Below are 20,741 nucleotides of genomic sequence, written 5' to 3'. Positions count from 1 at the left end.
CCCTGGCTGATTTCTGCATTTCAAGGCCGGCAGAAGTGAACATGGTTGTGGTTGGCTTCAAACTGGATTGTCAGAGATTTGAAACAGACTGAAATTTATGCCATGTGAAAAGAATCCTTCGTATACCTCAGAAATACTTACAGGTTCAGTTAGATGGCACAGTTGTGCTTCTCAGGGGAAAAAAAATATGCACCATGCGTCTGCTGGCTGTGATGCTAGAAATCATGGAAAACAGCTATGTTGGCAGTTTAATGTCAATGGCCAGGCACTTTCAGAATACTTGCCAGAGTTCTGATACTTCAAACTTAACAAAGTGGTAAATGGGTGGAATTTTTCCCCTGTTGCTTCACCACAGGCATTTATTTATGAAGCAGTGGTTCAAATATGCACTAACAATGATAAAGGCAGAACCAGGAGCTGAAACTTGTTATGATAAATGAGTTTATGACCCAAGATGAATGCATTCTATATGTTTGCCTGGAGAGAATTTAATGATCTAATCTTTAGAAATAGATCTGGCTGACTAATATGATGTCTTATCCTTGGCTATCAGCAGGTACTGCTTCACTTAGTTCCATCTATCTATCAGAATCGGTAAAACCTAAGTCTTTGCTCCCTCTTTCTTCTCTCAAAAATGAAAACCACAATTTTCTGTCCCAAACATCTGGAGATGCATGGAACTCAAATGTATGACTTATGTAATTAAAGCATTGAGCAGGCATCATCAAAAGGTGGGGTTTTTTGCAGATTATATGGCTATGATGGATTTTTAAAACAATATATGTTTGGACAAAACTGATCTAGAAAAATACTAAGGTTATTACTAATTATTATATAATTATTATTATAATAATTAATAGTAGCAGTAATAATCTTAGTGTTTTTCTAGAACAGTTTTATCCCAACATATATTGTCCCTTGCTATTCACAAACAGTTTATGGCTAATGTATGTTGGATAATTGAGAAAGCCAAAGAATACCAAAAAAGAAGTTATGCAAGTGGTCCTCACTTAATGACCACTCGTTCAGCAACTGTTTGAACTTATGATGATGATGAATTAGTGGTAGTTATACCCAATCCTCAAAGTTCCAGCCATCACAATGTCCCCGAGGAACCATGAATGCAATCTAGGCATTCAATGACTGCCTTACAGTTATGACATTTCAGTATCCCAGAGTCATGTGCCACCTTTACTGTCACTATTCGTGACCTTCATTGTTGGATTCTGAAAGCAAAGGCAATGAGTGAGGGATGCTGGCAGGATGTAGCAAATGGTGACACATCATATCCTGTCTAACAAGAAGTCAGGATTCACTGAACAACATCAACCAGAAGTACTGTAATTGCTGTCACTAAGCAGCACGGTTATGTGATATTGTGTTTTATGACTGCAACACTTAATAATGGAAATTCCTGTCTCAATTGTTGTCATTAACTGAGGACTACCTATATGTGCTTCATTGACTATAGGCCTTTCATTTTGTTGATCACATCAAACTGTGGAACACACTTATAAAAATGGAAATTCCAGAACTTCTCATTTCCTCATGAGAATCCTGCATATAGGTCAGGAAATCACAATATGGACAGAACATGCAAAACACACTGGGTCCAGGTTGTCAAATGACTATGACAAACTGTATACTCTCCTCTATTAATTTAATCCATGTGTTGAATATAGATCTTAAAGGAGGCTGGATTGGAAGAAAATCAGCTCAGTTCTAAAATTGGAGAGAGAAACATCAATAACCTACATTGTGCTACGCTTTTCTATTTATTTATTATTTATTTATTTGATTTGTCAATTGTTTACAAGATAATAAGTATAAGTGTATATATAGTTATGAATATATGAAATGGGTACATATAAGAAAAATAAAAGAAAAATAAAAGAAACAATAGGACAGGGACGGTAGGCACGTTGGTGCACTTATGCAGGCCCCCTAGAGACCTCTTAGGAAAGGGGTGAGGTCAATAGTAGACAGTCTAAGGTTAAAGTTTTTGGGGTTTGGGGAAGAAACTACAGAGTCGGGTAGAGTATTCCAGACATTGATCACTCTGTTGCTGAAGTCGTATTTCCTGCAATCAAGCTTGGTGCGGTTAACCTTGAGTTTGTATCTATTGTGTGCTCTTGTGTTGTTATGGTTGAAGCTGAAGTATTCATTGACAGGTAGGACATTGCAATGTATGATTTTATATACCATCCTTAGATCAGACCGAAGACGGCGTAATTCAAGGTTTTCTAGTTCTAGAATTTCTAAAGTAACTACAGTAAAGAAACAAGTCAAGAAATACGCCACAAACTAGCATTTGGTAGAACAGCAATGGTGATCTTAGAAAATATATTTAGATGCTGCGATGTTAGTCCAAAGTTCTCTCTTGAGGTACAGATGGCTATGCTCAGACACATGATGTGAAGATATAGCTCTCTGAAGGAAGGGTCTAATGCTGGAGAAGGTAAAAGGGAAGAGGATGACCAGCAGCAAGCTGGATGGTCTCCATTACAGCAGCAATGGCTGCATCATTGAATAGAATATAATAGAATTCTTTATTGGCCAAGTGTGATTGGACACACAAGGAATTTGTCTTGGTCAATGTACATAAAAGATAGATACATTCGGCAAGAGTCATAAGGTACAACATTTAATAATAGTCATAGGGTACAATAAGCAATCAAATCATACTAGGAAAGAGTCAATATAAATTGTAAGGATACAAGTGACAAAGTTACAGTCATACAGTCACAAGTGGGAATGGATGGGTGATAAGGAGTGATGAGAAGGTTAATAGTGATAGTAGTGCAGACTTTGTAAATTGGACCTGAAAAACCAGGTTAGGGACAGATCGTCTTGGAGACAATCTAACTATATGGTCACTAAGAAACAACACCAATTTGATGGCACATAATCAATTCACAAGCAGCATCCTTTGTGAAATTAGATTTTTTTTTCCAGATGCAATGGGCAGAAGTTGATTCTGTAAAATCTATACTGTTTGCCGGTAATCAGTAATCAAAGCCATGGATAGATACATGTTTTGGTGCAATGGAATATACTGTTAATGAAGACCATAAGCAGCATGTTATTTATAAATGCAAACCAAATTTCAAATAAAACTCTCAAAATGGCACATATACCTGCTTAAAGTCAAGCCTTTAATAATTATGTGTTCCAGAATGAAAAGAACCAGAGTTGAGATGAGTGATTAGCAGCTGCCAGCTACAGCAGAATGTATTTATTTCATATGCTCTTATAAAATTATTATTTATTTCTATTTCTAATTTATTTTAGGTTCTTGTTATGCAATTGTCTTTTTTGTTCATGAAAATTACAGGAAAGGGAGGAGGGGAACCAGATTATAACTTTCTTTAAGTAATCCTGTCGTTGTATGTTTGCACTATTTTTTCCATTATCAAAACCAAATTCAGAAACAAGGAACATATCCAACTGCTGTCTAATGTTAAGATAAGTTGTGCTAGGTTTCACCTTAGAAACGTTTCCAGTTACATTAAGAGCTCTCGAAGCAATTTGCACCATTGTTTTGCAAAATGCCTATTGAACTGTCAGAACAACTTAAAGGTGTGCATTTTGTCTTATTAAATAAAAATAAAATCTTGTTATCTAGCATTCTCCCCACTTACGCTTTTCATTTTATATACTGCTGGAGGGACAGAATATCTCACAAAGAGACTCTTGACAAGGTGCTTGTTTAGGAAAATGTGAACAGAGAAGCATCTACAAAATCAGGAAAAGAGTAACCATGACTTAACCAGAGGTATCTGTTTTGGAAAATCGGTGAACAGATGAATGTGTCAGATTAAAAATCTATTCATATTTTTTTTTCTTTTTCCTTTCTGGAGACAGTTACTAAAGCATATAGAAAAATTCAAATGAACTCCATTTGGGGTGATTATTTCTAGGCTTGGAGATCACTCTTAGTTCTTGCTGTTGATTTTTCTTACTGCTGCTTTTGATCTTTTATTTTTCTTCCTTCAGATATAAAATGTTGAGCCTGCTTATGAGGATACCATCTACATTTCAGATGGTAATTTAATTATATGTCTTTTAAAAATATGGTACGATTTCTTTTCATAAATACATTTTTTTTAAAAAAAGAAAACCTCCACAAGGCATTCCCTTTGCCTTTTAACTAACACAGCATGAGCTTTTCTTTTGGTCTCTCTCTCTCTCTCTCTCTCTCTCTCTCTCTCTCTCTCTCTTCCCCCCCACCCCTTTTGTGTTCATCCATCATGGGGCTGGCCTATCCCACACATTTCTTGTCCCTTGAAGGGAAAACCCATGGGTCACCAGTGGCAGTGTGGTTGCATGAAGGCCTGGACTACAGTAGCTGAAGAACGATTCAAAGGCCTGGCTCAGGAAACAGGCCAGTTCCAGACAAAAGGAGTGAAGACAGCTACGGGGGTGGGGGTGCCCATAACAGCAGGTCACAGCACAGCACCAAGGGATTGGCAGGCAGCCCAAATCTTCCCTCTGCCTTTGAGTCACTCCTTCTCTCCAAACATGCAAAGCAAAATGGGAGAGCGGAGAGGGAGGAACTCAGCTTAAGATTCAGAGCACAGCCCCCACACTTCAGCCCCAGGCAGATCCACGCAAACTCCTCAGAGTTGGAGCTAAGTTTAAATTTGCCTCAGATCAAGTACGATCTATATGGTGGCTTTTGCAAATGGCGGCGGGCAAATGGCAAAACAGAGACTTTGGTCTGAAAACTCTACAGGAGTGGGATTAGTAGAAGACTGCAGCTGCCGATCCCTCTTTCGTGCAAGCAATCGAAGCAACAGGCACCCGTGCTTTCAAACTCCAGGTACACATACCTACTTTTGGATAGCTGACACTCAGAGACAAGTTCCACAATACAAAAGGCAGCATATGTTTTCCCCTCTGTTTTGCCCAGAGGCAGTTCTTGTTTGCCACAGGTTATTAAACATGGGACTTTTACTTCTCTGGGATAAGATTACAGTATTTTGGAATTACTGTAGCTTGAAAGATCTGTGAGCCTGGTAAACCGAACTTCTCCATTCTGCCATTCAAACATTTTAATTGTATAGTGAGGGGTCCTCAGCTAACCCACTGTGACAAGTGACAAAGGAGCCCCCTCTTTTTTTCTCCGAGTCATTATTCCCAACCTCCTCCACATCTGGAGGACATCAGACTGGTGAAAGTGCTTGATATCTGACCACAGAGAAAAAGAACTCATGGAAAGTAAAAGCAACCAGAGGATTGCTTTGATTACAGAGGACTCCAGGAAATCCAATACAAAAGAAAACAGGAGTTATATGTATGAACTTCAGTTTCATACAAACTTTTATTGGGTTGTAGAAATAATCATGGTAAACCATGAAAACAAGCGATGGCTGCTCCATGGCCTTTTAGAGGGAAGAAAACCCTTAGTTCCTTCTATTGTTGAGGAACTAAGAATGCATTTTAACAAATGATAAATGCAAAAGTGGGCATTTTAGAAAAAAATACAGTTACTGTCACAAATGAGTATCTAAACCAGAGATGGGCAACTATTGCACCTTTATGATCTGTGGACTTCCAGGAATTCTGGGAGTTGAAGTCCATAAGTCATAAAAGTGCCATAGTTGCCTATCCCTGTAGGTAGCGGAGGAAAAATTTCTCAATATAGGATTCCTGATGGATCTATAGCAGGGGTGTCAAACTCAAGGCCTGGGGGCCAGATCTGGCCCACAGGGTGCTTAGAATGGGCCTGCAGGGCCGCCTTGGAAATAGCGAAGGACTGGCTCATGGTGCCTGCCAGCAAAAATGGAGTTCATCCATGTTTGCTGGCAGAGGGTTGCATGAGGCTGTCACAGCCAATAACCAAGATCAAGAGCTTGTTTTTGCTGGCAGAGCGCTTGCCTCCCCCCTCCCCCTGACATCATGCTGGCTATGCCCATCCTGGCCATATCCCCCCCAAGGTCAAACACAACCCTAATGCGACCCTCAGTGAAATTGAGTTTGACACACCTGATCTATAGGAAGAAAGTTCTCATTATTATCAAAAGAATCTTCCCTGTTCATATACATAGTAGCACCAAGACCACACACACATGAAAGTAATCATTGTTAGAACTGTAAGGGGAAATGACACATTGGGAGTTCCTTTTTAACCTGCCAAAAAAACAGCCAACTGAAAGTTGCTACAGTTGTTTCTTTTTCAGGAGAGGTCCAGTCTCTGTGAAACCAAAGTCTTCACATAATATGTTCAAAGTACAATCATTTGAGCCTGGTCAATTATGCCTTGAGTTAGAATTCTAGGTTTTGTTTAATTATTTTGTTTAATTATTATTGTTCATTTTCTGGGCTAGCGGGGGCATTCTCAGGAGTCTTCTCCAATACTGAAGTTAAAAAGCTGTTCTTAATGTTTTGCTTCTTCAAAGTCTAACTTTTGCTTCCCTGAAGCATCACAGGGAGGCCATTGCCTGCACAATTCTAATATTTGTAAGTATTCAAACATCATGGCATTTGAAAATATTTTTCAAGGCCATCAAGGGCTACTCTGTCAAATGTTAGTATGCAGCATTTTTCTTGAGTATTGGTTCCTTTACCGTTGATAGCTAAACTCCAAAGGCAAAAACTAACCAGTATCTTCATTGTCTGAACTTGCTGTCATGAGTTTGGTCTTCTTTATTTTTAATCTTAGTTCCATTTTTTTTCCACCCCGCACCTTCACTTTCATTAGTAGAGCTTGCTAATTCTTTGCCTCTTCACTTACCAGAGTAGCATCACCAGCACAGCATAGGTTATTAATATTTCTTCCTCTAATTTTAAAATCCTGCTCATCTTCTTTCAATCCACCTCCCCCCAATACGTATTCTCCACATAAACTGAATAAGGGGAGAGGATACTGCCTTGTGCCAGTCCTTTACTAACTGGAGCCAGTGTGTTTTGCCACCTTCTGTCCATACTGTAGTTTTCTGACCTGTGTGTAGATTTACATTAGTGCAACTATGTATTCAAGGATTCCAATTTTTCTAAACATATTCCAGAGAGAACTAAAACCAAAACCAACACTTGGATATACTGTATCTTTCACCTACAAGCCACAACAAAAACAATAGGGACTGGCATATGGACAGCAATATGGTTTTCTGTAGATTTGCAAAGGGAGGGGAGCACTTTAACTGAGCTATAGGGAAAAACCCTTAATCTTCTTTACTGTATCCTAGTAGAGTCATGCTTTACTGTTTTTCATCCTTCTATAATGTAGTCTTAGTAAGTCTTATCTCTCTGTAAGTTCATGGACATTCTGCATTTTAGATTTAGAAGGGGGTGCTTTCTTTTCTTTTCACTGGCTATAAGAAAACAGGAGTGAATCTTTATACAGCTCTTAAGCCCTTAAGTGCGTATATGCGCACAGAAACACACACAATCTGTCATTAAACTAAGTTAGACATACCAATAAGCCTCAAGGCAATGCCTAGAAGGACATGGAGCATATATACTGAGGGCTGTTCTTTGGATCCACTTACTGACACAACGCAACAGAGAAACTGAGAGCCAAGAAAGCCAAGGTTAGCCACAGGTATACACAATGAGCTATCACACTCTTTTCATTATAGGAATAGTTGGTAGAAATAGCACATTTTGCCCTAATTGGAAAGCCTTCTGCTCATTACAAAGAAAGGGGGAAAAAGAGCCCCACTTCCTGTGTGTCCTAGCTTCCAAAGCTAGGATAAAGAGACAAGGCACCTTCAACAATTAAGCAAGCTCTCACATGTTTGGACAGAGATTCACAGTGGTTTTTAATAAGCTGTATTTATTGCTCTGAAAGAAACAGCGGGGCTACCTTATTACCACTTGACAGACATGGCACTGAAACCCAGAGCTTGCTCACTTTATCAAGCACTCCAAATACTGGAAGCTTAGCCACTCTTATAGATACTTAAAAGACCACTTTTGTCAAACCTCTCCCCAGCTTCACCTCTGCCTGCCACAGTGTGCAGGAAAAACAAAACAAAACAGTAACTATCCAAAGAACCAACAGTAAAAGCTAACACATCTTGGTTTCCAGCCAGGATAAGCCAAAAGTAACATATTTTTAGTTTGTGGGAAGGAGGCCAGGGAGAGAGTATCCCTTTATCTTCCGTGTAAATTGCATGAAAGCTGTTTTTTTAACGAAAGTAATATTCTGACAATCCTTAGGGTCATAACTCACAGGACGCATTTTATTCTTACAATGAAAGGTAGAAGGGAGAGTCACAGAATTATTTTTTCTTCAAAAATATCCGGAGCTGATGCAGGTTTGACTTGGTGTAACAAAATATTGTAATGCTTCAGCCCAAGTTATGGGACTCTAGATCAACACCAACATGCTTCTTAAGAACTTTTCATTGACAAGCTACTGACAACAACCTATGTAAGCACCTTTGATTCCAGTTTTGCTTTTTACATTGTAACTTGTCAGGCACCTATCCTTTTAAAACAAGGGTGAAAATTTGGGAGGTGGGGAGGAAGAAATTTCTCTATGGCACTAGCTGGAGGCACTGGTAGCACGTACCCTCCCACATTAGTTAGCAAGAGCTGTCTGCTGGCGCACAAGCACTGTGCTTGGGTGAAGTACCCACAGGCAATCCAGCTCATCAGTGCTGACACCTGTACAATATTCAGAAATATTCCCAGGAATGGGAGGAACAACACCCATCCCAAATAAAGTGCTCTCAAATTAGAGCATGGAGCCAAGCCAGACTCCTCTAAAACTCTAATTCGTCACAAAAAAATGTGCTTCTGTTTTATTGCCACTTTTGACTTCTGCATTTGATGGGGAAATGAAATAAGCACCGGTCAAATAAATGCAGCTCACAACAACAGATGGCTAATTGTGCTGTCTAACATGACATTTATCTAGCATGATGTCAATGCTAAATAAGTGTCAAACAGTTGTAGTGATTGTCTGATCCCTTTTTTGTGTGTGTAGCAGAAGTTCTTGCCTAACAGGCACTGTAAGCAAGTGAGAGGAATGCCTGTTAACTAGGTTGGATCTTGGCATCAGAATTTTCATTCAAGCTCTGAAAGACTGAGGTCCTGTTAGAGCATCGTCGTGAAACCATTTAGGAGTCTCAGTTCAATATAACATGTATAGCTGAATTAGTTTCTCTGTCCAAACCCCACAAAAGCATAATTATTAAAGCTGAATGTTTATGAAGTAAGTCAGTGTCATGAAAATCATTCAGTAGGATGCTCCAGATCTGCTTTTTCAAGATGCAACTGCTTAACATTATCTTCTCTAAATGGTCTTGCCTGTCTGACGTGATCATCTAGGAAGTGGATGTTTGAAATCCCAATTCCTTGAGAGGTGCAAGAGACATGGACCTGGAGAACAACCTTATCTGTTTTTTGTCCCAACACAATGGAACAACTTGCTCTTAGGGGTATCCCTGCTCTCTAGCTCTCAGATGAGACAATGGAAGAAATGAAGACCATCCTCTTAAGGGACTTTTCATTCTGAATTTTAATGATGAAATGGGCTGCCAGGTTTAGTACAACCTTATTTTGATTTGGTTTTATTGTGAAAGGTTTGTGGATTTTATGATATTTTATGGGATTTGATACTGCATAACTCCTCAGAATTTTGGAATATGGGGGTATATAAATAATTGCAACAAACAAATACAAAAGGCTGCTTTAAAGCTTTTCCTGAAGTTCTTTCGGCAGTTGCCAGGATAACCGATGAGGTGAAATGCTTGCTGTTTCCCTCAACTAGTGAACTCAGGAGAAAAGTCTTCTGGACATGTAAATGCATATTTATAATGCTTTAGGAGAGCCTTGAAGCAACCATGATGAGCTTTTGAGTATCTATGGCTCCTTTGTGGCTTCAATGTGTAGTTCTACTTCAAATAATTTGTTCAGGACTTCTCTAAACTGATCTCTTTAGATGCTTTCTCACATCAAGTGGGCTGGTCTGTGATCAAGGTTTTTGTATCCTTCAACAGATCTTTAGATTCAACTCATCACATTCAAGCAGAGGGTCCTGGATGAATTGGATTAACATGATGACTTTTGGAAAAGTGAATGGAAATGTACAGAAGCAATGGTAATTCCCCAGGTCAACTAGGAGACAGCACACAGGAATCTGGCTCAAAAACAGTAACTGTGAGAGGGACCTTGGAGTCTTAGTGGACAATGACTTACAGATGAGCCAGCTGTTTGCGGCAGCAGCCAAAAAAGTTAATACAATCCTTGGTTGTATAAACAGAGGCACAGAATCAAAATCAGTATTAGTATTAGTACCGCTTTATAAATCCTTAGCAAGACCACACCTGGAATACTGCATCCAGTTTTGGATACTAGATTACAAAAAAGGTGTTGAGACTTTGGAAAAAATGCAAAGAGCAACTAAGATGACGATTAAAGGCCTGGAAACGAAAACAAAGGCCTGGAGAACAGTTACAGGATTTGGGTATGGCTAGTCTAGAGAAAAGAAGGACAAGGGGTGACATGATAGCAGTATTCCAGTATTTGAGAGGCTGCCACAAAGAAGAGGGGGTCAATTTATTTTCCAAAACACCAGAGACCAGGACAAGAAACAAGGGCTGCAAACTAATCAAGGAGCAAAGCAATCTTGAATTAAGGAGACACTTCCTAGCAGCGAGGACAATTAACTACTGGAACAGCTTGCCTTTAGAAGTTGTGGGCGCTTCATTGCTGGAGGTTTTTAAGTAAAGCCTGTACAGATACCTATCTGAAATGGTAGCATCTCCTGCATGAGGAAGTGGTTGGACTAGAAGACCTCCAAGATCCCTTCCAGCTCTATTCTGATTGATTCTGATTGAATTATAGAGCACAGGAGGACTTCCCTATTGCTCTTCCCCCCCCCCACCCAGATTAGTATCATTCCCTCCATTCCACTCCCACCCACCAGCCATCAATGCCATTCCATTCCCCTGGGCAGCCTTTTCAGGCCCGTGCTTATTAAGTGAAGCAGGCTGTGACAATTGCACCAGCTGTTCACCTCTTCTTGCCCCCTGTCATCATCCTCCTATTTAGCGATTGGCTTCTTGGACTCAATCATGCTGGGACCACCACAGTTCTCTCTCCCCTGCCCCCTCCCCGCCATGCTTCTGTGTTTAGAGCGCTATGAATGCTAATAGCTGGGGATATCCGGCAGTTTACAGGAGCCGAACATTTTGAGGCAGCCATCCTGACAATGACTCCACAGTCAAAAGCTTCTTTTAGTTCTTGAATGTTTCATGGCCATGGAAAATATCCACCTCTTCCCCTAACAGCAACATCTCCATCTACAGATAACGACATGGTACCCAGGGGATACTAGTGAGAAAATTGGCATAAAATGAGCAGAATACTTCAGAGATCCCAAGATGATTGCTATGCTGGTTACTTCAACACTAGGCCTGTTGCAGTTCAGCGCAAAATAATCTTACCTTGTTATAATAGTGCAGGTGGACGGTGTGCCACTGTCCATCACTCACACCTCCTGGAATGAATGGGGCAACAGTGCTTGTGGTTTCTCCTGAAGGAAAGATGAAACACCACTCAGGTTTTAAAAATAAAATCTGAGGAAATAAAAGAATAATTTCCCCATCGTTTTACAAAGATTCTGAGAAGCGGTGAGGGCACCAAAGTTATAGCATGCTGAGTGAAGGAAGTAAAGAATATTATTAAAGATTTAGAAAAATAAGGCACAGAAAGTACAACCTAAGGTGGAATATTTATAAACCAAAATAAATTGACAGATATACTGGGGAACAATCATACCTGCTGAGAAAGTGAGCTGAACTTGCTCTTGAACGATTTCCAATGCAACAAAATCATGCCGTTCATTGAAACGCCCATTGTAGAGGAGAAGGCCATCCCGTTCCTTAGTGGCAAACCTGCCCCAAAAGAAGAGAAAGACGAATCTCATTCCAAGCATTCCAATGCCCATTGCAAGATGTTCATAAGAACTAAAGTGATTTGTGGGATGTGAATTATTAGAATTTTTGTCTGATCAGAAATCTTGCAACAGCTTCTAATGCCTTATGAAATGAAAAGATGAAAAAGGAGTTTAGAAAAATCCCACACAAATTGTATCCCGAACTGTTATCACTGGACCCCATATGTTTACAAACAATTTTCTCCTGAAAACATTCACACAATGAGAGAGAGAGATTATATATAACATCCCCAAATACAGACAGATTGCATGTGGAATTCACACGATTTATTACGTAGGCATTTTGGAGATATCTTGCCTCAGAGGAACTGGTGGTTGCTAAGTGCCATGGTTTACCTAAGGAAGCAAGCTGGATCTAACAAAGGCATTCCTTTGTGATTAGACATGTAGTTTCTTCATACAAAGGAGTGCCCAAAAGGCTGGCTCAGCTGTGACTCATCCTGGAACTCCACCCCCCATTTCCCCCCATTCCCTCCATTCATTCATATTGGTTGCATTGTGATTGTATATAAATAACAAGAGTAAGGAAAGGGACAATGATAAGCATGAAATAATTTCTCCAATGTCGTTGGAAAGGTCTTCAAAGTTGTGGAAGCGAACAGCGAGAAGTCAAAAGTGGTCATTTCAAACGGTTAGTGATATGCTGGGAAAATTATGAGAATTTGGTTACTACTCCCAAAATCAAGACTATAGAGTTGTATCTTGTTACTGGGCACATAATGACAAGAAGGATCAAGGCTCAGTCATAGTCCTTAAAGAAAATTCCAAGATAGCCCAGGATATATTTATAGTCTTGAGGAAGAGGCAAGAAAGCATGGCATCCAGGTCAAGTTTAAGAAATGGGACAAGAGGAGCAAGATTTCTCTTAAGTCCAGCAAGAAACTAAGATAACAGAAATAGAGATTAGTGGGCAAATTGATCCTATCGTATTCAGAAAATGTTTTGGAAGAAAAGCACACCTTCACAGCTTGGGGGAAAGTGCTCGGTGTTTTAAATTAGAAGATTTTGCTAGCTAGTGATTAAAGCTCTGGCCAAACAATCTAGAAACTAGATTCTGCTTCATACACCACATCTTAACTTGTAGCCTCACACATTCTTCTACTCCTTATTTCATTAGATGAGCTAAGAGGAGAAAATGCACTGAGGGGTTACTTTGGGAAATACAGTGGGATGTTCAGTTGATTTACAGTACACTACTGCTTGTCGGTGTTGTATAGTGAAACGTCTACTTTCTTAATGTAGTGGTCAGTTTTTTTGCCATCAGCAAACACAAAATTCCAAAATGTACATTTAGATTCAGATACTCATTAACTTCCATGTACTTATGAAATCAACCGCTACCAATCTATTTCAACTTTAAGATTGCTATGATGCCATTTTTAGGTGCCCTCTCTGCTGCGCTACTGGTGGTGGAAGAGTTTGTTATTATTTGTTTGCAAAAGATTTTCCCTTCCACATTGATGCGTGTCCACTTTAACATAACTGCTGGTTCTCCAGAGCAAAATCAGCTGATCACCAGGCACTCAAAGGTTGCTCACTATGATTTAGTCTAAAGAAATGGAAATAAATCTTCAGAAAAAAACACTATAATTAGGATGATCTTTTTTTTAATTGACTATGCACACTGAGATATTAATTGTCTATATAGTCAGAGCACCAAGTGGTGGTTTTTCTTTTTGCTTTTGCTTTCTACAATCTTCTGGTAGAACAAAGAACACCCATCTACTGGTTTCAATCCTTATAGCTTCCTGACACCAGATCAAAAATGAAATCCGGTAGAAAAAGGAATTAAAAGGATCCTAACAAATAAGCTTAGAGGTGTCCATTTATTCCATCTTCTCTCTTCTGATAAATATAACAAGAATTATATCATCTTCTTATCTTCTCTTACATTTCAGAGACATCAATATGCCCACCTATCAACTGTAGTTAAACTGAATTAAATCCACAAAAAATGGATAATTTATAAATTTAGTTGATTATTTCATATAATTTATAGAAATACATTATTCCTGAGCATGAAAGCCTTTAAAGGCTCCTGATGTTTTTTAAAACATGCTTGTTAAGTAATAATTAATTTTTAAAATAAGCACCAGCTCGGAAAAGTCAGAAAGCACAAACTGTACAAATTATATATCTTCATTAATCTCTACCACCTTTGAATTCTAGTGTACCTATTTTATACATTTCATAATCAGTATTCATACATTGAGAAAGATATACCATGCTCTCTTTATAAAACTACACATCCACAGGTTCATTTAATATATAAGCTCTTTACTAATAGTTCTGAATGTTTCATTTGCCCTGCACAAATCAACCTTGTGAAATAGGAAAGGTGCAGTGTACCTACTAAAGAAATGTAGAACCCCTCTCCTAAATTGCCATTCAGAAAATTGAAGATGGTCAGTTAATATTTGGACTGGCCTAGGGAATCTAGGGCTGCTGCTGATTAGTTAAAGCAACTTATCTTAGTATTTTAAAAAAACATATTATAATTAAACGCAGCCAACTGCCAACTACCAATTTCTGCATGGCTGCAAGTTTTCCTTTTATTATTGCTATTTCAAAGACACACTCATCTATTCATCTAGGAGCAGAAACACATTCTGTTCTTATACCTGCATATATACTTGGGCTCTTAAGTATCTCAGTGGAATATGTGAAATTACACCTGCTCAGCACATTCTATTTTATTAAGGTTGCTAAAGATTATTTTGTTCTGATCTACCATGTGAAGAATAGAGACATTTGTAACACATATAAGGTTGGTAAAAAAAAAGAGAGAGAAATATGTGCTTCATAACTGATTATCCAATAGTAAAACTGTGTGTGTGTGTGTGTGTGTGTGTATTCTCGCCCTATGTGAATTACTATAGAGGTAATCCTCGATTTACGACCACAGTTGAGCCCCAAATTTATGTTATTAAGTGAAACATTTGTTAAGAGGGTTTTGCCCCATTTTTGACCTTTCTTGCCACAGTTGTTAAGTGAATCGCTGCAATTGTTTAGCTAGTAACATGGCTGTTAAGTGAATCTGTCTTCCACTTTGACTTTACTCATCAGAAGGTTGTAAAAGGCCAATCACTGCAACCGTCATAAATATGAATCAGTTGCCAAGTGTCTGAATTTTGATCATGTGACCATGTGATTGCTGCCACAGTCATAAGCGTGAAAAATGGTCATAAGTCACTTTTTTCAGTGCCACTGTAATTTCGAACGGTCAAATAAATGAATTGTTGTAAGTTGAGGCCTACCTGTATTCAAGAATAGAATGTTTCTCAAATCAGGCATCAACCATTCTTGGTTTTGTCTCTTACCAAGATCTATTTTTCAGTGGTATCTGAAATCAGCACAGAGCCCCATGCAGGAGGCTCTTCCTCTTCAAACCAAAATGTGCTCCCAGATCAGCAAGGGGCTGAGTTATTGGAGGAACAACCCCTTCTGCAGGAGGTGGGAAATGATAACAACACCCGCCCCCCATAGAAACAGTGAATGGTGAACCTGTCAGAGCTGAAAAATATAGTTCCCATCTGAGCAAAGCAGATCTCCCTTTCCCTTGTGACCACACACAGAATTGCTCTCCTGGGTAGATTCGTTTTAGACTGTCAGCACTTGGCAGTTTCTCCCCATCCCCCACTCTCCACATACACACATACACAGTCCCAGAGGAAAAAGTGTGTGACAAGTATATAGAGCAGAACTGGAGATCACTGACCCTTCGCTGGGCACAAAAAGGCTTTGGCTGGCTGGCTTCTTTGTGTTAGGCTAACAAAAAGGATGGGATAGGAATAATTATGGATGGAAAGGCCAGGAAGTGGGGAAGGCTCCATAATCTCATTAGAGCTCAAGCAAATAACATCCTTAGGACAAATACAATACTTATATGCCCATTTACACTGAAAGGACAGAATGAGACGTGAGATACACAAATCTCAAAAATTTTGCTAGGTGTCCCTCTAGTAAAAGTTCCTTCCTAGATTGACAGTATTGCTAAAATAGAAAGAGGAAGACATTTGACCATTCAACAGGTAGCACAACGCGTCTGAAAAATTGAAGAAAACAGATCCAAGAAACAACACAGTTTATATGGTCCAGATGCCTGTAGTAGCTCTCAGCCTCCATATATATATATAAATACCCACAAATCAAATATAGACAGCAATTGTTGGGAGTGGGGAGATATATAGTTCTCATTTTTTCAGGGATGGACCTATACAAGTGCAACACCATCACACGCAAGCCACACCTACCCCAGCTGTGCAAAGGGAAAAAAAGTGAAATGTCACGTGACAGCAATGTGACGCCGTGAGTTTGACACTGAGTTCTAGACTCTTACTCAGTTCTAGACTCTAGACTCTTACTCTTACTTCCTGTTGTGGGTAAGAATCTAGAACTCAGTATCAAACTCATGGCGTCACATTGCTGTCACGTGACATTTCATGTTTTTTTCCCTTTGCACAGCTGGGGTGGACGTGGCCTGCGTGTGATGCATCTGGTTGCCAGTTTAACCCCCCTGGCCTAGATCAAGGTGGTTCCCCTGATATATATTCAAGTCTTTTTAAATTGTCCAAAACAACAGCATGAAGAAAACACGCAGAAGATTAAACAGATTTTTTTATCAAAACTTTTAAGACCACAATTATAAACACATTTAATAGAAGATGGTCCATCTGGACATAATGGGACTTTTTTTTTTAACTTACAGAACTTATTTTCAATGAAAGTGAGTATATTATCCAAGGAATTATAGTCCATCTAATTTGGCTTCAAAAAGGGGGGGAATTTCCCCCCCAAATTTTTACTATTTGCAAATGTTTAATTCTGTAACATTATATTTTGAAAATTCATTAAACATTTATACTTTTCTAATTATATTTTATGTTTAATATATTTTTCTCAAGACTTCATATTGTATTCATTTTTAAAAAAATTTGAAAATGAAATAGATGTTTAAAAAACAGGGATAGTTATGAGGGTTACCCTACTGGCTCATAGTACAGAATGTCAGAAAAATTTAAGGAAGGACAAAATAATATATCTATTATTGTTTTACATGTAAGTATAAAATACATATAAGTACATACACGCGTATAAAAGTACATATAAGTGCAAAACTACTGTATCTTGGACTTCTTTTCCCCCTCCAAGCCAAGTACTTACGTGAGAACAATGGTGAAATGGAAGCGTTGGCGCAGCCCTTTAAAAGTAAGGAAGGAATGGCCCGGGAAACTCCGGGTGTTCATCTGACAGTATGGCTTCTCATAGTCTCCAGAAAGGCAGTCACACTTGAAACCACCCACCAGCAGGTTGACACAGGTGCCACCATTCTTGCAGACACCAGGGGTACAGCGGCCCAACCGGGAATTCATTTCACAGTTCTCTCCTGTAGCAGAAGCAAAGAGTATCTATCAACAAATATACACATTCTCCAGCTGTCTTCTTCATAATTCTTAACATTTGTTAACTTTCAAAGCTACTCCAAACCCAACTGAATTTCTTCCCACAAATATACCTCGAAGCATAGCATTTGGATTTGGTGGCAGAATTATATATACTACTAGCAGTATTTATACGATTTATAGGCTACATAACTCCTGACTCTGAGGGGATTACAAATTAAAACTAAAAAAAATACAAAACATAAAAGGAAATCATGAGATGCTCTCAAAACAACATATAGTAAAACCACAGGCATATCATCCAGCGGGGGCTTAATTCTATCCAAATCCTGGAAGTATAGCCCATCTTCCTAAACATCATCAGAATGAGAGCCATTTGGATCTCTGAATGAGTATCATTCCAGAAGGCAGCCACACTTTCTGAGACCTACATTATGATATTGCTTAATTAATAAGGCATGGAGCACCCCACCCACTCTCCCTGATCACACTGGATAGGCAAAAACAACCAAAGAGAAGTGGTTCCTCAAAGAAAAAAAGGCTCTATGCCATGAAGAATTTTATAGATGATAACCAGCACCTTGAATGGCTCCCAGAAGCCAACTGATAACCAGTGCAGCTCACAGAACAGTGTGATCACACAGAAATAATGAAGCATGCCCCACACTATCCAGGTTGTTTTTGCATTCTGGACCTCCAAGTGATCTTCAAGGACGGTCCCAAGTAGAGCACATTACAGTAATCTATTTGTGAGGTGACTAGTGTGTGAGTGACTGCCTGAAAGCCTTCGGGTTTAGGAAAAGTTGCCAGTGGCGCATTGGGTACACCTGTGCAAAGTTCTACTTGGCCACAGCTATCACCTGCTCTTTGAACAGAAGCTGTCAATTGCAGTATAACTAAGTTGCATACCAATCTTGAGTGGTGAAACGCAATCCCATGCAAGATCAATAATGAACATCCTCAGACCTAGATGTTCCAAATATTTGCAGCTACTCAGTCTTGTCAAGATTGAACCTGAATCTGTTCCTCCTCATCCAGACATGCAGAGGCTCTAGACTCTGGGACCTGACTTCAATGGCATCATTTAGTCAATCTGGGATTGAGATGTATTATTGGATGTCACCATTGTTATGATAATACGTGACCCAAAGGTTATCCATGTACGTGTTAAACAGAAGGGGTAAGAATTTTGACCCTTGTGGCACCCCATCAGTAGAAGGCTGTAGGCTTCATCTCTCCTCCATGTTAACATCTGGAACCAGCCACAAAGAAAGAAGAAACACTGCAAAATGGTGCCCTTTCCAAAACAACCTGCAGCCAGTGCAGAAGGATATCATAACATTATTAAAGACATCAAGGAGCACAAAGAAAAATGCAGTACCCTCATCCTGGCTCCACCACAGGTCATCAAAAAGAACACCCAGGTTTGTCTCTATACTGTGATCCGGCATGAAAAACAATTGAAATGGGTTCAGATCATCCACTTCCTCAAAGATCTTCTGGAACTAAAGTCCAATCACCTTCTCCACAACCTTTCCTAAAAGGGGATGGTTGGAGGCTGGATGGAAATTGTCTAGAATCTTTGGAATCATAAGTAGCATATTGAGGGCATCCCACACTCACCTTTAAGACTGGGGGCACAACTTTCTTCCTCAAAGAAGCAGACATCACTATATTGACTCAATAATTACCTTCTCCCCACTTTTCAAAGCCAAGGGAAAATATTTTGTTTGCCCAAGACCCTTAAAGCCTAGTTTTATGCTACATTCAGTTGTTCTTTTCTATTATCTGTTTTGATGCTGTTATAGTTTAGATTTTTCTTATTTGCAAGACTCATCAGAAATTAATTTAATTTAAGGTGCCTGACTGTTCTTTCTGATTGCTCTGCATAAGCAGAAAGACTAAAAATATATGAACACTCATACACTCCCAGGATATTAAGCACTGGCCCCTTTTAAAATGATGTTCAAGTTCTTAAGATCTTCTATAACATAATGCTGAAAATTAGCAGTGCAATATCAGTGTCCACTTTGTTCTCAGATACCAGTTTTAGGTAAGTAGTAGCTGGGATTTTCCACCAAGTAAAGCAAAAATATTTGACACAGATAAATAGTCAAATAATCCAAGTTATCATTTTAGCACTGAAACACAAAAGCAATCTCAGAAAATCTCTGGTCACGTCATATAAACCATTTGGAGGTTTGTGCAAGCTGAATTAAAACTTGATTAGAAAGCCTAGCCCTAACAAGTCTGATTCTCCAGAGTTTACTCTTCAATTTGCTTCAGTGAAAAATGTGACTAAACAAAAGGTTTAATGTGGCAAATGTCTTTGATATATTCTATCAATATGCATGCAGCTGCTTTTGTTAATAATGGAAGCTACTTAACAATGGGATGTCTTCAACAAAATGATGTTCACTTCCAAAGTGTTATAAACAAGCAGATCTGTTCCCTGTATTATTAGCAAACCGAAGGAGCGATTTCAGGCAGATTTATGTGAATATTTTTATTACTTTAACTCTCTCTGTTGTTCATTTCTCAATTTCCAGAGTAAATAGGTAGCTTTTGGAGAAGACTACAAGTTGAAAAAGCAAAGCTGCATTTATCAGGAATAGCCTTTAATAAATTAAGCTGATAATTTGATACCACTTTTTCTCAAAAGTTTGTATACCAAATGCTCTTGTATTGGAAACAAAGAAGACCCAAGTTCTGATTTTAAAACTTTGTATTCATTTATTGTAAATTTCAAGTAACTAAAACTGAGATTCATCAAAATTAAATAGTTGAAACCGAAACATGTTTTTCTCTCCACCAGCTTTTCGTTTTACACCCTTCCTTTCAGTCTTGTTTTCAGATTTCCTTGTTTATTTTTCATTACCTTCAAAGATTGCTTCTGAATCCTAAACCAGATTGCCAACATTAGCTTCCCCCGTCTCATTTTTGTTTTAATTAATGGTTTCGGACAACAGCAGTTTCATTAAGATAGATTGGAAGCTAACTAGCTTAGCCACCTGACCTATTTTATACAAACATCCCTCTATTTGAATGCTCCAGAATCCAGACTTTTAACTATAATTATTCCCAATCAAGGGAGCCTGGCATGCTATGGTCCCTGGGGTTGCAAAGAGTCAGATTTTCAAGATGCTTTGTCCTAAGTAACTGCAAGGCAAGCTAAATGCATGTATCCAATTCTCTGCCAATACCTCAAAAATGAAGATCGTAAGTTTTCAGCAGTTCAGATTTCAAGTCACTGCTTTTCTATAAATCTAGCCAGAATAATAATACTATAATGTATTAGGGGAGACTTGGTCCTAATCATCTGAGCAACATTATGGGTTCTATCCCAATAATCTAATTTTGATTTTTAATAAGTGCATCATTTTTAAAAATATTTAAAATATAATTTTCCAAGTTGCAATTTTTTG

The 20,741-nt window shown here is 38.8% G+C and overlaps 1 protein-coding gene across 6 annotated transcripts in view; it reads right to left on the bottom strand.

The window, feature by feature from the left end:
• Positions 1 to 20,741, bottom strand: part of CELSR2 (cadherin EGF LAG seven-pass G-type receptor 2) — a 115,009-nt gene that overhangs the window by 34,687 nt on the left and 59,581 nt on the right. For all 6 annotated transcript variants that reach the window (XM_087929719.1, XM_087929715.1, XM_087929717.1 and 3 more), the window contains exons 3-5: positions 17,078 to 17,300; positions 11,737 to 11,852; positions 11,403 to 11,491 (exon numbers count right to left, since the gene is read on the bottom strand). In XM_087929719.1, the coding sequence (XP_087785845.1) occupies positions 11,403 to 11,491; positions 11,737 to 11,852; positions 17,078 to 17,300 (428 nt within the window). The remainder of the gene's footprint in view (positions 1 to 11,402; positions 11,492 to 11,736; positions 11,853 to 17,077; positions 17,301 to 20,741) is intronic.

This window comes from Pseudonaja textilis, chromosome 3, assembly GCF_049901715.1.
Source record: "Pseudonaja textilis isolate UNSWEBS1 chromosome 3, rPseTex1.2, whole genome shotgun sequence".
Taxonomy (NCBI): Eukaryota; Metazoa; Chordata; class Lepidosauria; order Squamata; family Elapidae; genus Pseudonaja; species Pseudonaja textilis.
Note: the sequence above shows the minus strand (reverse complement) of the source record. Positions and strands in the feature narration are given on the sequence as shown.